Source organism: Agrilus planipennis, unplaced genomic scaffold (assembly GCF_000699045.2).
Source record: "Agrilus planipennis isolate EAB-ADULT unplaced genomic scaffold, Apla_2.0 scaffold15, whole genome shotgun sequence".
In the NCBI taxonomy this organism is placed as follows: Eukaryota; Metazoa; Arthropoda; class Insecta; order Coleoptera; family Buprestidae; genus Agrilus; species Agrilus planipennis.
Window position 1 is genome coordinate 2,163,560 of NW_020438871.1, and position 22,929 is coordinate 2,186,488.

The 22,929-nt window shown below is 32.8% G+C and overlaps 3 protein-coding genes across 17 annotated transcripts in view; 2 read left to right on the forward strand and 1 right to left on the reverse strand.

Moving 5' to 3' along the window:
• Positions 1-22,929, forward strand: part of LOC108737595 (nucleolysin TIA-1) — a 744,862-nt gene that overhangs the window by 640,515 nt on the left and 81,418 nt on the right. The gene's annotated exons all lie outside the window — the stretch shown is intronic.
• Positions 1-22,929, reverse strand: part of LOC108737566 (myocyte-specific enhancer factor 2) — a 42,510-nt gene that overhangs the window by 6,136 nt on the left and 13,445 nt on the right. For 6 of the 11 annotated variants that reach the window (XM_018470475.2, XM_018470476.1, XM_018470470.2 and 3 more), the window contains exons 3-4: positions 17,922-17,956; positions 8,374-8,411 (exon numbers count right to left, since the gene is read on the reverse strand). The gene's annotated coding sequence lies outside the window, so the exon portion shown is untranslated. Of the gene's footprint in view, positions 1-1,118; positions 1,571-1,601; positions 1,801-8,373; positions 8,412-13,972; positions 14,282-17,921; positions 17,957-22,929 lie in introns of those variants that run through there. The other 5 variants (XM_018470469.2, XM_018470467.2, XM_018470468.2 and 2 more) reach the window with 4 other exon arrangements.
• The window catches only part of LOC112905645 (acetylcholinesterase-like), a 20,422-nt gene continuing 13,122 nt past the window's right edge, over positions 15,630-22,929 (forward strand). The window contains exon 1 of the mRNA XM_025978448.1: positions 15,630-15,644. Within this exon, the coding sequence (XP_025834233.1) occupies positions 15,630-15,644 (15 nt within the window). The remainder of the gene's footprint in view (positions 15,645-22,929) is intronic.

The following is a 22,929-nucleotide window of genomic DNA, read 5'->3' on the forward strand; positions in this document are numbered from 1 at the left end:
TAACAGAGACATGTGTGATTTACATAAAAAAACAAAACTTGTTATGCAACACCGTATCTTGTATTGTTATGTTTATTCCAGCGAATTTGTTTACCCCTACTTGACATTATTTTATAAAAGTACCGAATGCTGATTTTTACCCGCACCCGACTGACCACTGTGTTGAGCTAGGTAAAGAAGAGATGACACTAACATAAGACAATCTATTAATTATTTCTTAATGTACCTTTTTCGTAAACTAATTTACATTCCTACGAAAACACGAACACATCATACGGAAACATTATATATTATTTTGTATATACAGAAAAAAAAGAGACATTCAGGTATCTACCTTTTTAAAAATCCTTTAGTTACAATTAGTGAAATTCGCCAAAAGGTACAAGTGAAATTTATGCCTTTCTCATAAAGTTTTTATTGCGAATTTGCACCCATTTAAGCAGGTAAAGCAAAACATAACAAATACGAAGATAAAATACCAATTATTTGTAGGCTTTTTTTTATTTCGCATGAGCGAAAATGCATAAATTAATGCGAACATGTGGAATATGTTTTTTCAACTAAGTATGTATATTTGAAAATACGTATTACCTGCTTTTACGAAAATTGCCCGAAACTATAACCGAACTTTGAACAAAACATAATACCTCTCAAAAACTTTAAATTGCATTTATTAAAGTTAAATTACGAGTAATAACCGGAAGCAGCATGCATTATAATTTCAATAAATACAGACTAATTATGTACCTATTAAGACAATAATTAACAAAAAAATATTGTCCCTTATAAGTTCATTTAAGTTTGTCCGTATCTCCAAAACTTGTTTTTTAAATGCACTTGTTTAATTAAGTTATTTGTAAATGTTTACAATTTAACCGAAGACAGTAAAAAAAAAACGGAATATGTTAAGACATTTTACATTACTGTTGTTTGATAAAGAGCAATCTATTTAATTTTTTATATTTTGACATGCCTCACTGCACGATAATAGTGGACAATTATTACCGTAAATATTTTAAAATGACAAAAACAATAAAAGTGTAAATCAATCATCAATTTAAACCTGCGAAAAAATTTTTTTTTAAGTTCAAATAAAAAGTAAAACTTAGGCTACATACACGGTCTGATCGAAAAGTAAGCGTCACAAACGAACTGGTAGATCAAGGGGTTGGTTGGTTGATATGAACCGTAACTAAATAGAAAAACAATGTTTAGTAACTAACATGCATGTTAGCACGTGTGTCCGCACAAGTTATCGGCTAAGTTAACACCCACCACAATTGCGCAGATAATAATTATTTGATATTTGGTCGCGCATTGCACACATATCACACACATAATCCTGAAGATGGTCACGTAAAGAAGGGCAAACACGCGCAAATTAAATTCAAACAGATAATCAGTCACTCGTGTCCATTAAATTTTTGTCACGAGTGAAGAAATATCCGAGACGTAGAGTAACGTATGTATATTTATTTAGAGAAAACTGAAGTCGAGTCATTAATGGGATGTACTGTATTGTAAACTGTTACTACGTTGTAAACAAGAGGTTACAAGTTCACAAGACATTTGCATAAATAAGAACGAGCTAACTAACTCACCGAACGAACGAAGAATAGGAAGTAATCTCCACATCACTAGGTTCCACTGGGAAGCGACGGGTATTACCATACGAGAGAGAGTACCGTCAGATCCCCGAGTCCCGACAATCCCGTGTCAAACTTGGAGGAACACGAAACCAACGATGCCCGCCACCGTCGGCTTGCGCGATTGGTTGGCGCAAGCTTGCGTCACTCAATCTCAACCAAACAGACGACGCCGTTGCGTTACGTTGCCCGGTCTAGTCAGCTGGTGCTGAAAAGATGCGTGGGGTAAAAGCAAAGCGTTCGAATTTTGTCGAGATACAGCGAATCCTCGACAAAAACGATACTAATTAGACCACATACAGCTGAAATCTTTTCGTTATTCCCTCATTGTAATATATATATACGCAGAGATATGAATTTACATTCACAAAATTTAATATAACTTAATAAACTGAGAGCACGCCAGTTTAACTCCGAAATTTAGACTAAAGATAACGTCAAAATTAAATGTAAAAGTTTAACAGTCGCTGAATTCGCTCAATTTTGCGAAACAAAACGGGTAAAATTTTGTTTGAACGCATAATGTAGTACAAACCAAAAACCTAAACGTTAGAGACTTTCAAGTCATATGCGAAGCTAAAAAATAAAATTTTCTGAAACTAATGGTCAGCGAAAAACGTCTGAATGAATTTCAGAAACTCAAAATTGCTACTGTCGGTTTCGTGTAGATAGCCACGTATGTGCTACTTATCGACAAAACAATTGCGATGTTTCTTTTCCTTGCCCCATCCCATCATCATAGAAAGAGTGTTTACATTTTCTTAAGTCCGCAAAACCGGCCATGTGTATGGTATTTATTTAGTACACGCAAGTAGTGAAAAATGGGTTAAAAAGTGAACGTTTTTTGTTCGGGTGATAGAGCAAGCTGTAGATTTGTTGGCGTTTTAAAGCGTAGAGGAAATGCTAGTCGTATAGCTACGTTTTGACGTATCTAAAAACCTTGGAATAATGCCAACGTAGAGAAAACTTGACGGCAGTGTTAGCCAAAGATTTCGATTAATACGAGTGACAATAAATGGACCAGTGGCAAAACAAAGCGAGAACCTTTGAAGGTGATTAGGTAGAAAGATGCCATATTATATAGATACACGATACAAACTCTTTCAAAAACATATAAAGAAACTACAATAAGGACCTCTTGGGCTCTAAAGAGGGAAAATGATTGACTATAGATAGTATAGAGAATCTGCTTGATTTGATATTTTAACCCTGTACGGCCACGACAACACTCACTTCCTTCGTGTTGTCTTTTCCTACCGCAAAGTAATGATCCTAATCTAAAGAAACAACTGAAGGTTACGATGTTGAGTGTTGATCTCATGTCCTTTGAGACCATTACCGATTTCTTTTCACTGTCATTTATGTATTGTTATTATCTATAAAATAAATTATCCCTTCCTGTAAAAGCTACGTAAATAATCAGTACCTAAGTGCAGGTAGACCGTATATAAAGTACAGGTAGCTACAGGTAGATCACACGCTAGCGGTAGACCGCATACTAAAAACTAAAGTAACACTAAAGCTTTTTATGATTTATGATAGGTACATTATACCTAATTTTCTTCGACGTACAAGAAGTCAAAAATTGGTAATAACTTTGTATGAAAAGTAATAATATAATAAAATATTTCGGATCATTCTGTTACAATAGGTATTCAGAAATCAGGTAGGTATACGGAAGTTTGGGAAAAAGTTTTAAAAATAGATTAATGTCTAAAGCATCAGAGTTTTCCTATTGGACGCGTACGCATTTTTGCACCGACCGTACAAATTGTGCAATAATCGATAAATCCTGCTTTTACATACACTTTCGGAAGCGAATCCACAATTTGCATGCAGTTTAATTTCCTTGAATTCCCTTTTTTCCATTACGAAAACAACGTAATTACTGTATGTATTAGTATTTCCATCTAGAGTCAACCATGACTATACGTACAGAGATTTAAGTCGTTTGTGATACAATTTGTTAAAAAAATATCCATCAATATTTATTATGATAAAAAAAAATTTTAACCCCTAATGTATTGTAAACAGGTCGTAGTTATACGTAGGTACTGGCGATGGCGATAAGGGAAAATAGCAATTACAAGTCACAATTTTAGAGTGAAAATTTCCGGTGAAAAATTGTCACATGTAATCTAGTTACCCATCAATCGGTTCAAATCAGACAGAGAGGAAACTAAATTCTACCAGAACTAAATTATTCAAAAATCTGTATTTTTATCTGCAGCTTTTAATCTTTTAATTTTTTTTTTCTGAATAGGTCCCATGCACAGAAAAAAATGGTTCATAACGTATCAAATTTCAAGTCATATAAAAAATATTAAACACATAGGTGGGGTATATGTATCGTCACATGGCCCGTCGGTACCCCCTTTAACTTCTGCCCAACGCATCGTTTAATACGAACTTTTACCCGTAATAAAAAAAGCAATTCTAATAATTTCTGATTAAAAATTATTATTCTACACCTTTTTCTGTTGTGTATTAGGTAATGTTGAGTGCAATATTTATTTTTCAGGAGGAAAATGCAGTCACTGAATCATAAAAACAAATTTATTGATAACAGACTTTGATAAGATTGTATTAATACAGCAGAAGCAGCGCGATTTTTGTAATAAATTTAAATTAGTTTAAAAAGTACATACAATAGGTATTGCATACCTACAAATACTTCTAAAAGACAAGCAACGATTTACTTGTTATGTACAACATAAAAAAGTTAGTGTTGTTATATGATAATAAAGATTACAAGAAAGCTATTTGAATATTTGCGTTTATGTAGTCCAAGGATCAAATTACCGAAGATTACTTCCAAGAGCTTTTATATAGATACAAAAAAATTACACGAACATGTATACAAATGTAGACTACTTTGTTCAGTATATTGTAGACGATCTGTCGCCGAAGCGTTTTTTTTATTTACGGCTCTTCCAGGTGTGTAATTTCCAATGTTATATTCCAAATTTACTGTACTTCTCTCTTTTATAAAATTTAAATATCTCTGCCTAAATTAAACCCGTGTCCATTAAAATTTACCTTGTATTTCGGAAGAAAGAACAGACGCAACGAAGCGAAGTGAAAGGTACTTAAAACAGTTTTATCTCCTTCCAGAGCGTATAGGCGATAAATAAAATTAAAGGGTATGGAAAATTGGTGCCGCAGGACAAGCAGCACACAGCTGGGAACAGCACGTCATCAAAACGGAAATCCGGTAGAATCCCTGCTTATAACTTTAACCCAATGATTGTCGCGTATCCCTCAGGAGTTGGGTTTCTTAAACGCCACCACAGCCGAACGTTCACCCCTAGGTCTAGGTGAGGCTGCAGACGATAGACATGTTTCTATCTAACCCTAACTTGAATCAGTGGTGTATCAAAATCTATAGGTAAAATACTGATATTGATATTCATCTTATTGATATCCGATCGATTGCTGTGAGACTGTTGTTTTGAATGGAAAAAAACGTAACAGACATAAAACAAAGAATAGCAGAGAGTCAAGTCCCTTTTGAAAAAGTTAGATATGAAAAAGGAATAGTAGAGATACGATATGGTACAATAGCTTCTGACAGATGAAATGATGGTTAGTCATATTAGAAGCAGAAGCAGGAGTAAATGGTTAGGGATGTAGGATATTTAGTTGTTGTGATTGGTTCAGCATATTTGACAAAGAAGAGATAAAAATAGTAAATAATGGTGGAAATATATAGCAAATAGTAAATGTTTTAATACAGATCGAAATTTTGAACCAATGAATTTAATTAAGTTAACATTTACCACGGCACTGTGGTTTGTGCGAACCATAAGACTAGTTTATACCTAAGATGCGCGTTTTAACTTATGTACGTTTATGTAAAGGTTGACGACGGTTGCCATATGTGTTAATTATCAGTTTGTAGGGCACACCATGCTTGTCTTCCTGGTTGGCAAGACAAAGGTGGACACGTGGCTAACACTCGAATACCTCTTCACGTCCGAAAATTTTATCTAAAAATACAATTCAACTACCTATGTACCTAGACAATAATGCCTTTACTTCAAAGTGTCAACATCGGACCTCTTAAAAAAATACCATCTTTTTGTCCAACATCCTACAACGATCATCGAGGATAGTGATAGTCATGTAAATGAATAGTTGGAAACTTACCAATACCTATTTCAACTGACTTTCAACTTACCGAAAACATCTTTTCAAGATGTACACGAACTAGACAAACGAAAAATTTATAAATTTAATCTAAAGTTTACAAATGTACAGATAATGTTTCCGAAGTAACTTATAATATTTTCTATCATTATCTACATTAGGGTTAAAATTAATTAAAAGAATTGCTTTTAATGAGAACACTTGGTTCATTAAATTAACTCAATTTTACCCTTATCATGTTAGGTAGGTTAAAAATATATTATTCAAAATAATTAATTTTGATATTCGGTTAGTTAAAACTGTTCTTTATTTATTTCCTGGAAACGGAGATGAATCCTAAACATGCATGCATCAAACTAAAAATCGAATTATTTGGTAAATAAATCGAATATTTCTCTAATTAAGAGGTATTACAGCCGTGTTAACGGTTACATTCGAAATAAGAGTACGCTTAATCATGTAAATTAATAGCCGAGATTCACTGGTGATCAACTGCGAATTAAACTACTAATTTACATAGAGCAGATATGTACAATTGTATATGTACATACATCAACACAGGCGACATAAAGGAAAGTTGTTTCCATAAGCTTCAATTCGAACTTAAAACATTTTTATCATGACGCTATTTTTTGCTTTACAGTCCAATTATAATTTAACAATTTTTCAGGTAAAGTTAAAATTAAAATTTCCAAACGATGAAACAGATTTACGTAAAGGAATGCATGGGAAAATATATTTGACGCACAGATTTGTAAGACCCCTGTAGTTTACTAATGCACTTACATCTAAATATCCGCTGCCAATTTAATAAGTCAATAAAAGAAGGAACATAGAATTGACGCTATCATAGGGCTTCTTAACTAAGGTATGTAACAGTTTTTGATTTAGCTTTCAATTTCCATCTTTTATATAAGAAATTTATGTGTAAGGTCCATTTATACTGAAATTTCTCCTCAAAAATCCTTACAGGTAGTCAAATTGCACTATTGCTTCGTGTTATATACCTAAACACTAATAAAACAACTTTATTTGTGGCATTCTTCATACATACTACCCCACTCACACACACTATCACTTGACCAATCACGATGTACCTACCTGACAAGTCTTTACACGGCAATAATACCTACAACCCTACCATGCGCACCCTCACCAACTACAGGTATTGAAATAAATAGAATTACTTCCCCTTTAACTTGTAACCTACAATTTGCCACTTTTCAAAGAACATAGCTTTCAATTTCCTTCTTTTACATATCACATTTATGTGCAAATAGTCTATTTACATTTATACCCAATCGAAACCTTTTATGCTAATGTTCTCCTCAAAAATCCTTGCAGGTAGCAAAGAGTAAATAACACCTTCCCACTATTACTTCGTATTATATACCTAAACACTAATAAAACGTCTTTATTTGCGGTATTCTTCATACATACTACCCCACTTAGACACATCACTTGACCAATCAGTCAGTCAGGTGTTGAAATAAATAGAATTACTTCCTTTTTAACTTGTACCCTGCAGTTTCAACTTTTCGAAGAATATTAATACATAGCTTCCATTTATATATTTATACGCAATCGACATCTTTTACAACAAATTAATATTTCCTCTCAAAAATCTTTTCAGGTAGACGAATTACCATAACAATTCAATGTAAATAGGTCTTGGGTGTTAACTCATTCCTCGTTGTTTTTCGTTAAGATACAGAGAAATTTTTTTCAAGTTGTTATACCTACACAAAAAGTTTAGACATATTTTATCGATTTACTTGCGGTTAAATATGTAGAAAAAACTTTCTTAACATATTACGGTAAAAACAAAAGTTTTCATAGGTTTTCCCCAGGGGAAAAAAATTCAAAAGCTTCTGATGCCTTCATCTCTATTGAAATGGTAAAAGAAAAATATCTGAAGAAAATATACTAAGGCAACGAGAAGTTTTCCAACATTTGAAAATTTTATAAGTCTTAGGTATAATCAAACGATAACTTTTGTTAAATTAACAATAAATCTATTCGTGTTCTATTATAAATAAACACTTGAATTCGTATCTATATTTTGTTGTACCAACTCAACATATACTTACGTTATTTTTATATAAATACCGTTAATTCATCTATCGTGGCTTATGTAACAATTTATTTTCAAAGCTAAGTGCAATGAAATTTCGGAAAATAAACAGAAAACCCGACATACTGCCAATAATTTTCTTGAGACAAATAAAACTATTAGTAGATACCTGGTTGGTGTCAATGGACAACAATTACAACTACAACTAACAAAAGGACAATGATTTTTAATATGGTCTGCTTTTGGAGAATAAAATGAAGAAAAGGAAATTACAAACAAATACTTCTAAATCACCTAGGTAACAACTTTTCTTATTACACTCAAATGCAACATGAGAAGGCAAAGTAAAATATTTCTTCTCTGTTAAGTCATTTAGTACAATAAATTTACTTACATTTGTTTTAATTTCTAGTAGTGTCGAAATAATTTTTAAAATTACGAACGGTTTAGGCTCCGTTAACAATATATATCTAGTGATAAATTACAAATGTTAAAAAAACTTACGTTCTTTTCGAATTTGAAGTGTGAAATATTCAGTGAACCTGTAAAAAAAAAAGAGAAAAAAATGATTAGGGTGCTAATCTGATATGTTACACATAAATATGCGTAAAAGATTTATCTTTATATGCACTTGAAAAAAGAAAGGATCATTTTACTTTTGACCATTTAAGTATTTTATATTCTTCTAAATATAATGTTTAGTACTTTTATTTAGACAGTTGTCGTATTTCACAATGTAATTCATACATTGTGTTTTCTGTAATACTGTGTACCTAAGTTTTTATGAAAAAATACCCATCGTAGAGCAATTTAAAGGGACTGACAATACTGTACATTTTTTTTAATCTGTTGGACTACTAGCAGTAAGTGCATGTTTTTGTTTTAATGAAATAAAACTGTAAATTGTTCATGCACTTTACCACCAAAGGTCACACAGACGGAGTGGAATATTCTTGTTGTTCTTTTTTTTTACACGTCCGTCGTAAAGGAACAAGATTTTAGAGCGAATCCCTCGGTGAACGAATGCCAACATTCGGCAAAAAAAGACACGTAAGGGGCCGTAGTCTAAAGATAGTTTTGGGCACGTGTGCAGCTGAGCTAGTCATGCCCGGGAACGGCTGCGCGGGAGCAGGGGAATGGCATCGCGACGCTAAGCTGAGTCACTATCAGAAGACGCCATCTCTGGTGCTAAACCCCGGTTGGGGTTAGTCACCTCAGATCTCGACTTAAGGGATACCATACCGTATTCAACACAGTCGTCATAGGCTTTAATACTTTATATGGTTCATGATATCTAATGCTTTTTATTTTGAAATGTTCTTTTATCATTTATCTACCATGAAATGATTTTTGGAAGAAATGCAACATGTACGAAATACAAATCCGATACAGCGCCTTTTTTAGTAGTAATTAAATTATAATAAAAAGATCATAAAACTAAATTCATTTTTAAATATTAAGAATTAAAACAAATGCTTAGATGTAAGACTTGAAACTACTACTTAAGCATTAAGTAGAGTGACTAACACAATAATATATTATTATTAATGTATGCATACGGTGGGAGATCGATAGCGCGGCACCTTTTTACACCTTTGGTGCCCACAGCTGCAGAATCATAAATCACCTGGCGAATAAGACGTACATTAAAAGGAAACTAATTAAAAGAAATACAGTTTCCTCTTATTGTGCGGTCTATACCTCCTTACACAAAAAAAATACGGGAAGGTTCCGGAATTAACCAAGAACATACATATATTTACAAGTAAATAGTTTTCAGCATCTAACAGAAGACAGTCGATAAGATACAAGTGTTTTAAATGCATATGCGAAAAGGAGACTGAAATAAAAATACCATGTAATGAAAATACTGGACAAATACATAATTTAGAACGAGTATATATAATGTAACTTTCTGTAAAAGATTTTCCATCTTTAAAGATTCAGTTACGTACATTATCCCACAAAATCCACTACACTCTAGTCTAAAAGATAGGAACGTGATATATTCCCGTTCAAGATATCACACAATCGATTTTACGCTACCGTATTTAAAGTGGAAATTTCATTTCAAAATCACACTTGTGTTCCACTTTATTCAATCACTCTATTTGAATTTTGATAATATAATTTTCGTTGGAAATATGAAAATGTCACATGGATATTATGTCTATTAATTTTCTTCAATAGCAGTGAAATCAGCGGTCGGAAACGTTGGAGTAATAAACACAAAATTAATATGTTTCCTATCTTACTTCACTGAAGTAATTACGTATACGTAATATAAGTAAGTGATATTGTTAAAAATACGGTTGGTTTTATTTGCCTATTTTAGTTAATTGAAACTTGGTTATATTGGAGTTGATGTTTAAGTTTTCTGATTTCCTGATTAATTTGAAAGCGTTCAGGAAAAGTTGGAAGTAAATTACAATCATTCGGAAGGACTCGAGCATTAGAGCCCCTTCAATTAATATCAAATAGACAACTTTAAATTAACTGTAGGCGTTATTCTGTATTCGGATAAATTTTGAAAATATTCACTAACCTAGACCCTTTTCCCGGTACCGTACGAGTGGGCTGCTCCGATCCCGTCAAGTTCTCTTTAAAAGCATCGACCTACTACTTACGTTAAGTACGTAAGAATTTTCTTGTCAAATATATTTTACTGTAGACGTGCAGCTTTTACAATCTGAAATATTCAACATCCACAGAAGGTTCTTTAAATTTTTAAAACCGAACAATATTCCGAGAAACAAACACCAGCAATGGTTGTCAATTATTATTAACAATAGTAAGATCAGGACAGGTCAATTTCAACCCTGAATTTGAACGGACAGAATAAAATAAAAGTTCGGCTCATCCTTCTCAATTTGAATGACGACAGGGAAAACTGGATGATGGAAGATAAGTAAAAGTTTGTAGACTAATCAATTTTTTTGGGAAGAAGGAGTTAACGTAGATCACTCGATCTCCACATCTTTCGAGTTTAATAATTTTATATTTTTCATATAGGAGGGTGTACCTAAGGACGAGGACCATTAATAAGCGCCATTACAATTTATATTGTGATTTTTCAGCTTTTTTCTTTAAAGTCATGACTGATTGCATATATTGTCAAATAATTATTGTGACTCATGAACGTTCGTATTAGTCGTGGTTTAGTGGGTGGGTCGGTAAAAACACTGTTTGAGACATGAGATGGGCATTAGTCATTGTAATGGGTAAAAGAAGGATGCGTTGGTCCTAGAAGGACCATGGAGCGGAATTCAGGTATTGCAATAGATGTGTCGTGCATCTGGCGCGCAGTTCGCGTGACCCGGATGCGGTGCTGCATATGTTTACGACTCAACAGCGGCGCGGCGCGGTGCGTAAGTCACAATCGTAGTAGCTGATGTGGAGCTTTGCTACCGATGCGGCCCCTTCTCAAGTACCCATGCCTTTTAAGGCGCGTTCTGGCAGCCAAGTGCGTCAAATTACAAGCCCTCCGTCGCCCCTCCGTACGACACGTACACAGAGATACATGGACACACGTAGAGTTTACCCTCGGCCGACATGTCGCACGTGCTATGCCGATGAAACAATCCAGACGTCCACGAGTTTTATCCTGCACCGTACTCCTGTGTAGGAACGGTCGCCGCGGGAGGCGCCATTGCCAGATGTTCGCCAATTTCAAATCATTTCCCTCAAAATAAAATAATCGGAAAAAAAATGAAATTTCAACGCCCGTTTACATAACCATGAAATTTTCCACTCGAAGAAACACTGGAATATTTTTCTCGATAAAATTTCATGATTATAAAACTCAATTAACATTTATAGAAGACAACTGCTGTCACAGCATGTCGCGTTTTTTTTTTTAAATGTCACCAATACTGAAGAAACTTTAGAAGAAAATTGTTTTAACATTGTCATTACATTTACGTGAACAGTTTTTGTCTTCTGTGTCTACCTGAGTACAAACCGGCAGAATTTACATACTGTTCTTGAGGACTACAAAATTCTTCAGGCCAAATTTACAAAAAATGGAAAGAAAAAATTAACCGGCAAAATGATTAAAATATTAACGCATTACGTAAAATTGTAAAGTTCTCTATGACAATGCGTTTAACATTATATGTATGTAAATGTTCTATAGTTGCATATAATATGTATAATTTGATTTACCCTTTAAGAAATAACTAAATTTTTGAAAAAGTACAATGTAAATATTTTAGACGATTTATAATGTGTACATATGTACTTTTATGAACTTTGTACCTGTTATTGATATATCTAAGTAATGTAACATTTTCTTACAGTTAGAAAACAAATTTGATAAATGTTGGAGCATATGATTAATTGAAATTAATATTTCCAACATCAGTTGGTATTTTTCATTTAAATGGTAAGTTTCTGAAATGCGTAAAGAAGTATCAGTTCAAGTGTAGTTACCGTTTGAAAAACAATGTTTAACTAAGAATTGAAAAGTTCAAGGTAAATTTGTTTATTTGCTTATGTTACGCGGTACATACTCACGTAGGTTTATGGAATTTAGTAAAAAAAAATTAGTAATGCGAACTGTAGTTTGGTTCAGGTAATTGTAGCCAATACTCACCAAAAAGGTGAAAACACATAATTTAATAAAATACCCTAATAAAATGGCAAGCTGGAAATATTTATTACTTTTTGTTGTCTAACTTTTTCGAAATTATTTTATATTAATAAAACTACAACAACCACAAGGAAATATTGTAAGGATACTTACAATAAATTTTTTAAGTGCATCTTTGACAAACTAAATAAAAACCGAATCTGTTAAATACCAAGGTAAAACTTTGGGAAACTTCGTACTACAACCTCGTATACTACGTGCATATATGTTAAATTTGAAAAGAAACTTTTGATGCGAGATTTCAAATTAATTTATCGACTCAGCGGACGTAAACAAGACAAGTTTCAGTAGAGTTCGTTTGGACAAACGCCAAAAACAAGTCACCATCTATTTTTAAGAAGAACTTATTGAAACAGCTGGAGTTTAAGGAGGAAAAGTTATTAAGAGTTATCACTGCTTTGAGCTTTGAGGTATAATTACGCGAACAAATTCATAAATAAAAACCTAAGCCGAATACACTTTTCTATCGACTAAAAATAGAATAATACCAGTCAAATTTCACAAGAACTACAAACTGCTCTCTGACAAAAAAATATTCCTTCCTTAAAGAATAATTTTCTTACAATTAATTAACTTTAGCAGACGGATTAGGGTCATAATGTTACTATAGGGAAAGACAACACGAACGAAGTACTATATCGCAAAAACAGAAGTTACCATTAACACAAACGTAACTGTTGTAGTTCTGCATTTAAGTTCGAATAAAGGAAGTTTCTCTATCCTTTACATTATTGCTGAGTCTAACTATTGTCGGTATATGTCCTGATACTGACATTTAAATAATTCCGTTTGTGATCAAACAACTGGGAAATTTGGTTACTGAAATGATTAGTTACCGAAATCATTCACATTAAGACAAACTTATAATTGAATTAACTTGCAAGAGAGATTACGCGGGGTAACTTTGATCAAAACTGTTTCACAGGAACAACAAATACAGATTTCCGAACAGTAATTAGAAATATGAGAATAAAACATCCGGAATTTTTTTGTATCTACGTAAATTAAAATGAAAATGAATAGCTGTCCTTTAAAGAGGCTTTTCTACAAATTAATTCTAATTGATAAGATTCAACTTAAACAATAAAACTGACAGCTAATTTTCTCAACTGATTAAAGTACGGTCCGCTACGATAACCACATTTTTAATTAAAGTTAATTAATCGCTTTTTGGATTTTCGAGTCGATTCGATAAGAAAAAGCCCAAACACTTTTTTTTTGTTCCTTCAAGAAAGCAATGAAGGTAGGTATATATCATTATGTAGGCTTACGAAACATCTACGTATGCATATATGTCTAAACTGTAGAAAATGGATAAATTAGAAATTATTGCGCTGATCATGACTGATAAGGTTTTTATTTATATGTCGTATGTGACAGTTATGTAAAAGCGTAGGTTAGTTGTCGCGTAGTATGTGAGAGCGCGTGTCGATGTTTTGTATGTGTATGTACCTTCAAAGAATCGGTCCGCATTCTGCAGGGGGCAATCCATCGACAGCGAGAGAGAAGCCACAAGCTAAGGAAGAGGTGACCGGACGATTCCTGTCGCCAACGTTCACGTCCCACAAGCGCAGGGACGTCAGATACGGCGCGTTGCCGGAAAGTCGTTTCCAAAGTACGCACAGTATTCATTGGGGGCACAATAACAAACGTGGGGTTCAGAAAATGCGCGAAGAAGTCTTTGTAATACCGTGGGGCAGAGCGAGGAGTCGAAGGAGCTGTTCGACGACTCGCTCAAAGCACTGATACCCACTAACCACGGGCTTCGCAGCTTCCCATCTAGAATAAAAGCCACGCTCAAAATATAAGTTTTATTTCAGTACAGCTATAGCACGGCTTTTTGAGTATTTTTGACCTGCCTAAGTCGCACACAGCATTGCCCGAACAATTTTTAATGTTAATTATAGACATAAACAAACAAAAATATCTATCTATACATAGATTCGCTATAAGTTGTGTAAACTTGAAGCCCCGGCTCGAATGAATCCACCAAATCCATGCACTGCAAGAACGCCAAAGCCCATCAACTCACTTTTAGGCTTTCGTTTGAACAAAAACTACAAACGCCACACAATTAAATCAAAACTCAACACATCCTAAACGACAACAACAACAATAATGAATTTCTCTGAAAACATCTCGTCGCTACACAAAAAAAAAACTGCTCGAGCTAATTTAATGCTTCAAGTTTTCAAACGGTATAACGTGAAAATTAAATTTTTGAGAAAGGCAGAGAAAAAAGTAATATATTTCTTCTCAAAATTTCCAATTGGAATAAAAACAGCGTCTACTTCGTATTCGTGAAAAACATATATATTTGACGGAAGGGGGCTTGATATTGTATTAACAACCCCAATTAAGCACTTGTTATTAAACAGAAGCAGGATCGGACTGGCCCATAACCTGGTGGTGATCGCCACCAAGCCACTGGGACCAAGTGTGAATGAACGTGCTCACATTATCATGCACTCAAATTTCATGTGGAACAATCTTCTACATTTAAGAATCATAAAAACCAAGTTCAGATTCACTCTAACAATTAGTCGAGATTTGTTGGAAGCTTCTGCTTGGAAGATGATGAAGCAATTAATGATATCGTTGCCAGTTCTCAAGAATTGTAAAAAGTATTGAACTACTTTACATAAGAATTACAGGGTTTTAAAACGCTTCGGTTACGGGGCTAGGAGGTTTTATATTCGAGGGTTACAGGGTTTCAAAAATTAAAGTTCTTTTATAGCCAGTCCGGTCCCAGATAGAAATGAAGAACTTTTTATTTTTTAGTGATAACGGATTTAACAACAACTTTTATTCTATTATTTGATCAATAATTACAATGATCAATAGCTATGTACAATATGTTTTATCTTTACTGTAATATGCTGTAGCATTCGGTTTCATAAAAAAAACTTGTTCATGTGCCAAACTATTTAATGTTGGACTAGACCCATTCAAAATACGATGTGAAGAATGAATATGTCAGAAACAACGGAAGACGTGTGTACATATACATATCTTCGTTCACAGGCAACAATAAAAAACTTCTACACATAAAATTTTTGTAGTACGTGTTATTTTTTGTTGTAATTGTATTCACAGTTTTGACGTAACCATGATCCGTCATCGGGTTCGTGGGGATTTTTTTCAAGAAGACGCGGTTAGAATCCGGAAATCTACTTTCTTTAAAATCAATTTATTGTAGATTACCACAGGTATATGTAATGTAGTTTACTCTATGTACATATCCACCAGACAACTTTTACATGAGAGTTTCCGAGTTTCCAGAAGGAGGGGATGAAGGGAAAAGCGAGAAAGGGAAATTCCATTCGGCAATAATTGTGAATAGATAATCATCAGTGCGTCGGTACTAAATGAAAATAAAAGTTTCAATGCGAACATGGAAAAAAATCTGTTGAAAATAAATGAAAGATAGAAAAAACCAGACATTGGAATATAAACTTAGAAAATTTCTTAATCAGGCAAGTCAAGACACCTGTCAAAAGAAACAGTTGCGGGAACAGACTGATATTAAAGCGACTCGGTAGGTATCAGTTCACGCATCTATAATCAATAGGGAGTTGAGTGACGCACGCAAAAAGGTGGTGGGCTTTAGCATCTTTGAAGGTCGCATGGGGGAGGGCACGTGTCCCAATACAAAATTGAATAGCGCTTCCGAATATTTGCTCTTTATTTTTGCGAACAAGGAGTAACGAAGAGAAGTGCTTTTAAAATGGTAGGTAGGTAGGTAGGTAGGTATATAATATAGTAACTAACCGGATAACATTTTGAACAAAAAATGACCTGTCCTTGCGGTCCTTTGAACTAAAATGAAAGAAATAAAGAACTGCGACTTTTTCTTTCTTTTATAGTCCCTCAAAACACATCAATTACCAACGTCCAATTTTACTAGCTTCTTTTCTTTTACAAATAGCACAATAATATAAATATATGCCCATATGTCAGTGAAAGAACATAAAATAGACTTCTGCAAAACATTAAAACCCAAAGTTTCGAAACAAAAAGTTTAAAAAACTCACAACACGCATTGTCCTCACTTAGACGCTCAAGCCTATGTTCTTATATCCATTGAATTTTGGGTTTTAGTGTTTCACTTGAGTATTGTTAATAATAAATTATTTAAGCACATTTCGTAGCTAGTCGACCGGTAACGACCGACTACAAACAGACAAGAAAAACATATACATGACGTCAAAAGTCTTCGTTTCGTTGAACCAGTAAATGGCTTATTTTCGAGATAGTAAAAATATTAGACGGTGAAAACAAAATAAAAATCCTACAGCAACCATAAGCTGAATTAATTTACTGAAAAATACTGATTATATAATCAATTAAGAAAACAGTAAAGTCGAACCGGCTAGCCGCCGTCCGCATGTAAACCGAGCATTATCTCACTGCATTGTTCATCGTCAGTACTTTAAGGAAATAGTTTACGTATCAGAGCTGTAATATGAACTAGCAATATATGTTTTCCGGTAGTCCTAGACTTTTCATACAAGTATATAAGCTGTCTACGGCGTACTGATAAGACAAATGAGTTGGAACTGGCGATCCGTGTCTGACAGTTCCGACAGAATACGGAGCAAGAACTTTTTGTTTTTTGAATAAAATATTTGTTAAGAATATTATTAAATTGTGGATTGAAATGTGTACGTAATAGCACGTGTCTAGACAATCTGACAAGCGTCAAAACTTCCGGTTGTCTTGGCTACGAACCCAGTCCATTATATAACTTGATTACATAATTTTCACGTTAAAATAAAATTTTCTTTTATGCTTTTCCCGACAAAATTTTTAGGTATTCGCAATGTGACATATGTATATTTGCTGAACCTTTGCTACTTCTACTACTACTAAATCATAAATGCAAATCTTATCCTTAAACAGTTTACAACTGAGAAGGAGGGGTTGATACAATTGAAAGAAATTTAGTGGTGGAATTTATTCCATCTGTTTGGTCGTTTCCGCAATCACCACTTCTAATTATAAACTGTTTAGAGACACAACATTTAATAGTAAGTGTAAATACTTATGTCGAAAGAAAAACAAAGCATTAAAAGTTTTGTGAAAATTGATTATGGATTTCCATCAAGTTAAGGTCGCAGCCGTTTATAAATTTACTTTTACAATCACCTGAATAAAGCCTAACACCCTCAAAAGCTTCATGGGACTTACATTACTTTATGATTTATAAAGTATTTGTAAGATTTTTCTGTACCACATCATATTTTTCAAAAGACGATGTCGTCTTTTGATGATTGCAAGCAATTTCGGTTTTTAACTCGCTACTAGGGTATTTAGATTTATATATTTCTAACCGACAATAGCAAGTATTTCCTTCACCAAAGTACATAATAGGATTTTTATGCAAAAAAGGATTTCTTACCTAAATATCTTGCCGTCTTCTCTTTGTCCAAGGTTCTGTAAACAAAATAGTTGCAGTAGAATAACATTCTTATCATCAAATCTGCTATATACATATTACGTATACAATAATTCCCTTTTGCTGCAAACATTTAAAACATACCTTCATGCACACAATACGTATTGTAAAATGTAACGAAACGTTGTAAGAAAAGAACATTTTACACAGTATACATGATGTCAAAACAGACTGGCTTTTAAAGTAAATAGAAAGAAAAATGAAAAAGTTAATTATGATTTAATTAGGATGAATTGTGCAAAAAAACCCTTTAATTTAACTTCGTTTCTTTTAGCCACTAGACACACATGGTACTTTTACCTTTTTTTAATTTTACTCCAAGTAGCCGTGAATGAAATTAAATTCAACAAACACGAGTGCCTTATTCAAGCTTACACTTAATAATTCGTAACGTATTAACTCAAAATAACTGCGCGGACATGCCAAAGGAAAATAAAATAATTAATAAAAGAATATACAGTTGTCCAGGTAGGTACACAGTAGCTTTTATTCCTGTTATTAGGCTACAGGTTTGAATTTAATGATAAATAGTCCCTCAAAATAAATATCCTATTAAAAATTTTATAGGCTGGTGCTTGGTAAATTTTTACACCAAAGATCAACAGTCAATAAATAAGTATTACGATATCCTACTCAAGACATAAGTATAAAACGGGGCTGGTTATACACTAGAGTATTGTCGTAAAATACTTCGCTATCAAAAGACTAATCGCATTAAGTAACGCGAGTGGGATTGGATAAAATGCCAATAAGGCATTAAACGCTTAGTAAGGAAAAAGAAATTACAATTACAATTTAAATGCAAGTAATCTCAACTAAACAAGCTAACGTAACTTAAATAATAAAAAAAAAAAAAAATAAACAGTATTCGTTTATTTGGTCTCATTCAGTTCTTTTGTTTTTGGTAAAATGCTAGTTAATCACAAAATATGATTAAGTGCAGATAAAAACGATTTTTGTTCCAATATGTACGAACGATTTGGTTTTTTGTTTGAAACTGGTACAACCACAGATGAAACTAATAATATTTAGATGCGTTTTCCTTTCCTTTTAATTTCAAAATTATTGTCTAAACTGGCACCATTTTGGTTCTATTTACCCAACCAAAACTATATTATCTCATTGTCAATTATATATACAAGAAACAAGATAAGTATTAATTTTATGGCAAATATTATTGTTCCAATCTAATTGTAAATTATGTCTACTCTAAATGCGACGTTTGGTTCTTAATTTACTTCGATTCTTTTTCAGTTTTCATTTCAACTGAATCTTTATTTTTCATGATCAGTTCCTGTCGGGAAAGTTATAACATGAAATTTTTGGTCATGACATATTTTGTGCCACTCCTAGGTCTTACTTTTAATGGAAAATGAGAGGATTTTTTTTTAGTAATTTGTGTCCTTTATTGAGTCATCCTGTGAGTTCTTTCTTTGTTGGAGTCTCAAGGCACACATGTCCCCAATAGATGTCTCCTGTCGTTGGTCGTTGCAGCTTGTGTTCATGCCACATCTGGAATCGAGTCACACGTGGTTTAAACCGCGATTTATACACGTGTACATTATTACACCCTTCAACTGGGAAAACAATGATGCGGTGCAACAGAGCGTGACACACCTAAACGCCAACTTAACAAGCATTTTCCCCGGTAAACGTGCCTCCATTGTCCTTATTATATCAACCACAATGTTGACGGAAAACTTGCGGCCGATTTACCTCAATTAATTTTCCAAATTATATTTCCCAATTTATTATATTCCCATATAGGTATATGTACTTCAATTCAGTTGTCTTCTTTCTTTGCGATAAAAGGTTGCGATTTAGGTATAGGTACATTCTTAACGTGCTTGAAACCCCACTAAATTCGCTACCAGCAACCCAACTGTTTCGAAATTTTTTTATAATCGCGATTCAAACTTTAGTACACGCTTGTGGTGTGTATATAAAATATAATGTTACATTAAACGTGAACAGCTAATCCTTATTAATTAAACCTTGGACAACCGAACAATGTTAATTATTAAATTCCTGGAGATCATGTAATATTAGGATAGATAATAAGGAGAGTACTGTAACATTAGCTTTTTGGGACTGAGAACTACGAGGATATATTATTTATTAGTTTATTACGTTTTACAGGAACAACTGATATACAAACGAGCCAAACGTATAGTATATTTTTTAAAAATCTGCAAATTCAAACTAATAACTTCTACCCAAAGTGGTTATTTATCAAATAAACAGATAGACAAAACAAATGCAATGCTTTTTAAAAGTTGCCTTTGCTAAACAAATAAACTTTTGTAACTTTTATAATTCTTTTGTGCAGTAAAGTAGATTCGTTGAAATTCATTTACAATGGCTGTCTTTTTAAATTTAAGGATGTACCTTTACGGTATATAGACTTCATTCAACAACATTCCTTCGTAAGTAGCTTCCTTCATTTTTAATTGGACAGAAAAAGGAAAAACGAAACCTTTCTTTTGTCCAGAAAAAATAATAAAAACATTTGATGAATATAAATCAGAAAATTACAAGAATCTAAAAGGAGACAATAACAATACAATTCACGATCAAACGTTTTTCATTTTACTAATAAATTCTAAATGTAAAGAGAGAGAGTAATAAGGTATCCACCGAAGAAATGATTCATTATCAACGTTTTCCAAGGAATAATAAAAAGTATCATACTACATAAAATAGGTACTTAATTAAACGAAATTAACGTCTTAAATTATTGATAAACAAATCGCAAACTGCTAATAAGAAAGAATAAAAGTAAATTTATTATTCCTTTTGTTACCTTTATTCAAATATAAAAAGCAAAGGCGTAGCGTGAGGAAAAAATATAAAGGAGCAATAAAAATAATATCCGTTTTAAAAATTGTAAAATATCTACTTTTTATGATTTATTTGTAATTTTATTTAGAACTGAAATATACATGCAGACGATGCAATCTTTGTACAGTGATACATACATTATAGATACCTTCATGACAGCAATAACTTTGTTAAACATTTATGAAAACAAAACACTCGTTCGGTAATTACTAAACGAAAGATTATGTCACTCCCGATATAACAAAACCAAAATTACTTAGGTAATATTGATACAAAACAACATTTTGCTTTAAGAATTACTATTTTTTTATACTAGATAATCATCGTCATTGTCATTATTATTATTGCCGTTGCGTTGACGAATGCCATTAAAAAGAAAAAAGCCTGTATCTATTAAATGCTGTTCAATTTTCAGCGGATTAATGATTTTATTAGCACCTACTACAGGGTAACAGCGACAATTCACTATTCATGTCTTACGTCGTTTTTCAGTCTATGTGACTAATTGCTTTGCATAGGTCAAATAGTAGATGTATTAAAAATGTGTAGGAGTATGAGGTTTTTATGCTTACCTAATACTTGAATTAATTCAGAGATAAAAACATTACTTTCTACTGAGGTAATTTTGCAATGAATTCTAAAGAAATAACATGCCAATCAATGTAAACTTTAAAGGAAACGTTTCCATAAGGGTATTTTTTATAAAATAATAAAATTGTTTACTAAAAATCTCAGGTAGGTACCTATGTAAACCCAAAAGAGACTCCCTAATTACCACAAAACCTGTTCACTGCGACACGTGTTTCGCCCACGTCTAAAGACCAGTCTCGCGTTGATAACAGATCACAAGAGGACGAAAGACGTGTCCGCAGTAAACCGGTTTTGTGGTAACTAGGGTGAGCATATTTTTGCTCTATTTATTTCTTCACACCTACTTCTTATAAAATACCTACTACTTATAATACATATTACTTTGTTATACATAATTTTTATTTCTACTAACTCCGCAGAATTTTTTTAATTTATTTGGTTATAAAAAGTTATAAAACATATTTCACATATATTTACCCGCATTATTAAATAGCACTGTATATGTTAGATATTCAAGGTATTCAAGATACGACGTTGATGTGTACGTTCATTTACACACTGGCTTGTTAACGTTATTTGTTATTCAAAAATGAAAAGAGTTACAGTTTTTTCATACCGTTGATCAAGTTGTTTACTTGTATTTATAGAAAAACAGCAACATTCTAGCGATAAATATAGACGCAAAAATCATTACAATTACAAAATACATATGTATAAACGTGTTCGTAGATATACATGTGTAGCTATGTAACTCTTGAGACGCGTCATATAATTATGTATAATATAATTATTGTAGATACCTATATACGCGAAGCTAGCAAAAAAAAAAACATAACGGTCTCGAAAAGTAATGGTTTTATATAGTATCATTTTTTTCTTGAACGACAAACGACAATAGGTAATAGCATGTATGTTCTTATATAAATGTATGTATACTGAGAGACAATTGTCGAATTTTTATTTATACATACATAATACGCCTAATGCACAAAACGTTCACCAATTTTTTCTCAATTTTTTCAACCATATTGCAAAAAGGATGTTGTACCTATGTATAAACCGCTTACATTAAAAATACAAATATTAACTACCGATCAAAACAGACGTTATCGCAGAGATTTATATTTTGAAAAACCTAACGCTTTTGTATATGTATATTAATGAAAATTTTTGGTTTAAATAAACACTTAATTTGCGCGGTATTTTTGATTTTCTAAATGTTTCAATTACGTCCTGATAACGTTGAAGTGTACAGACGATATATTAACCGTATCTAATGTATCTTATCGCCACCAATTGTTAAAGACTATACCCACAATTTTTATGATACATTAAAAATTTCATAAAAATAGAGAAATCAGTAATGTACCTATAATAATCGTCCTAGCCATTGTCAGAAACATTTTTTTTAAGAGAAAACGTTTATTTTTATAGTGTTAATTGCTTAAATAAATGCATTTTCGTATTTCGATGTCAAAAACCTAAAATGCCTTTATTAAAATCTTACAATTTCATAACT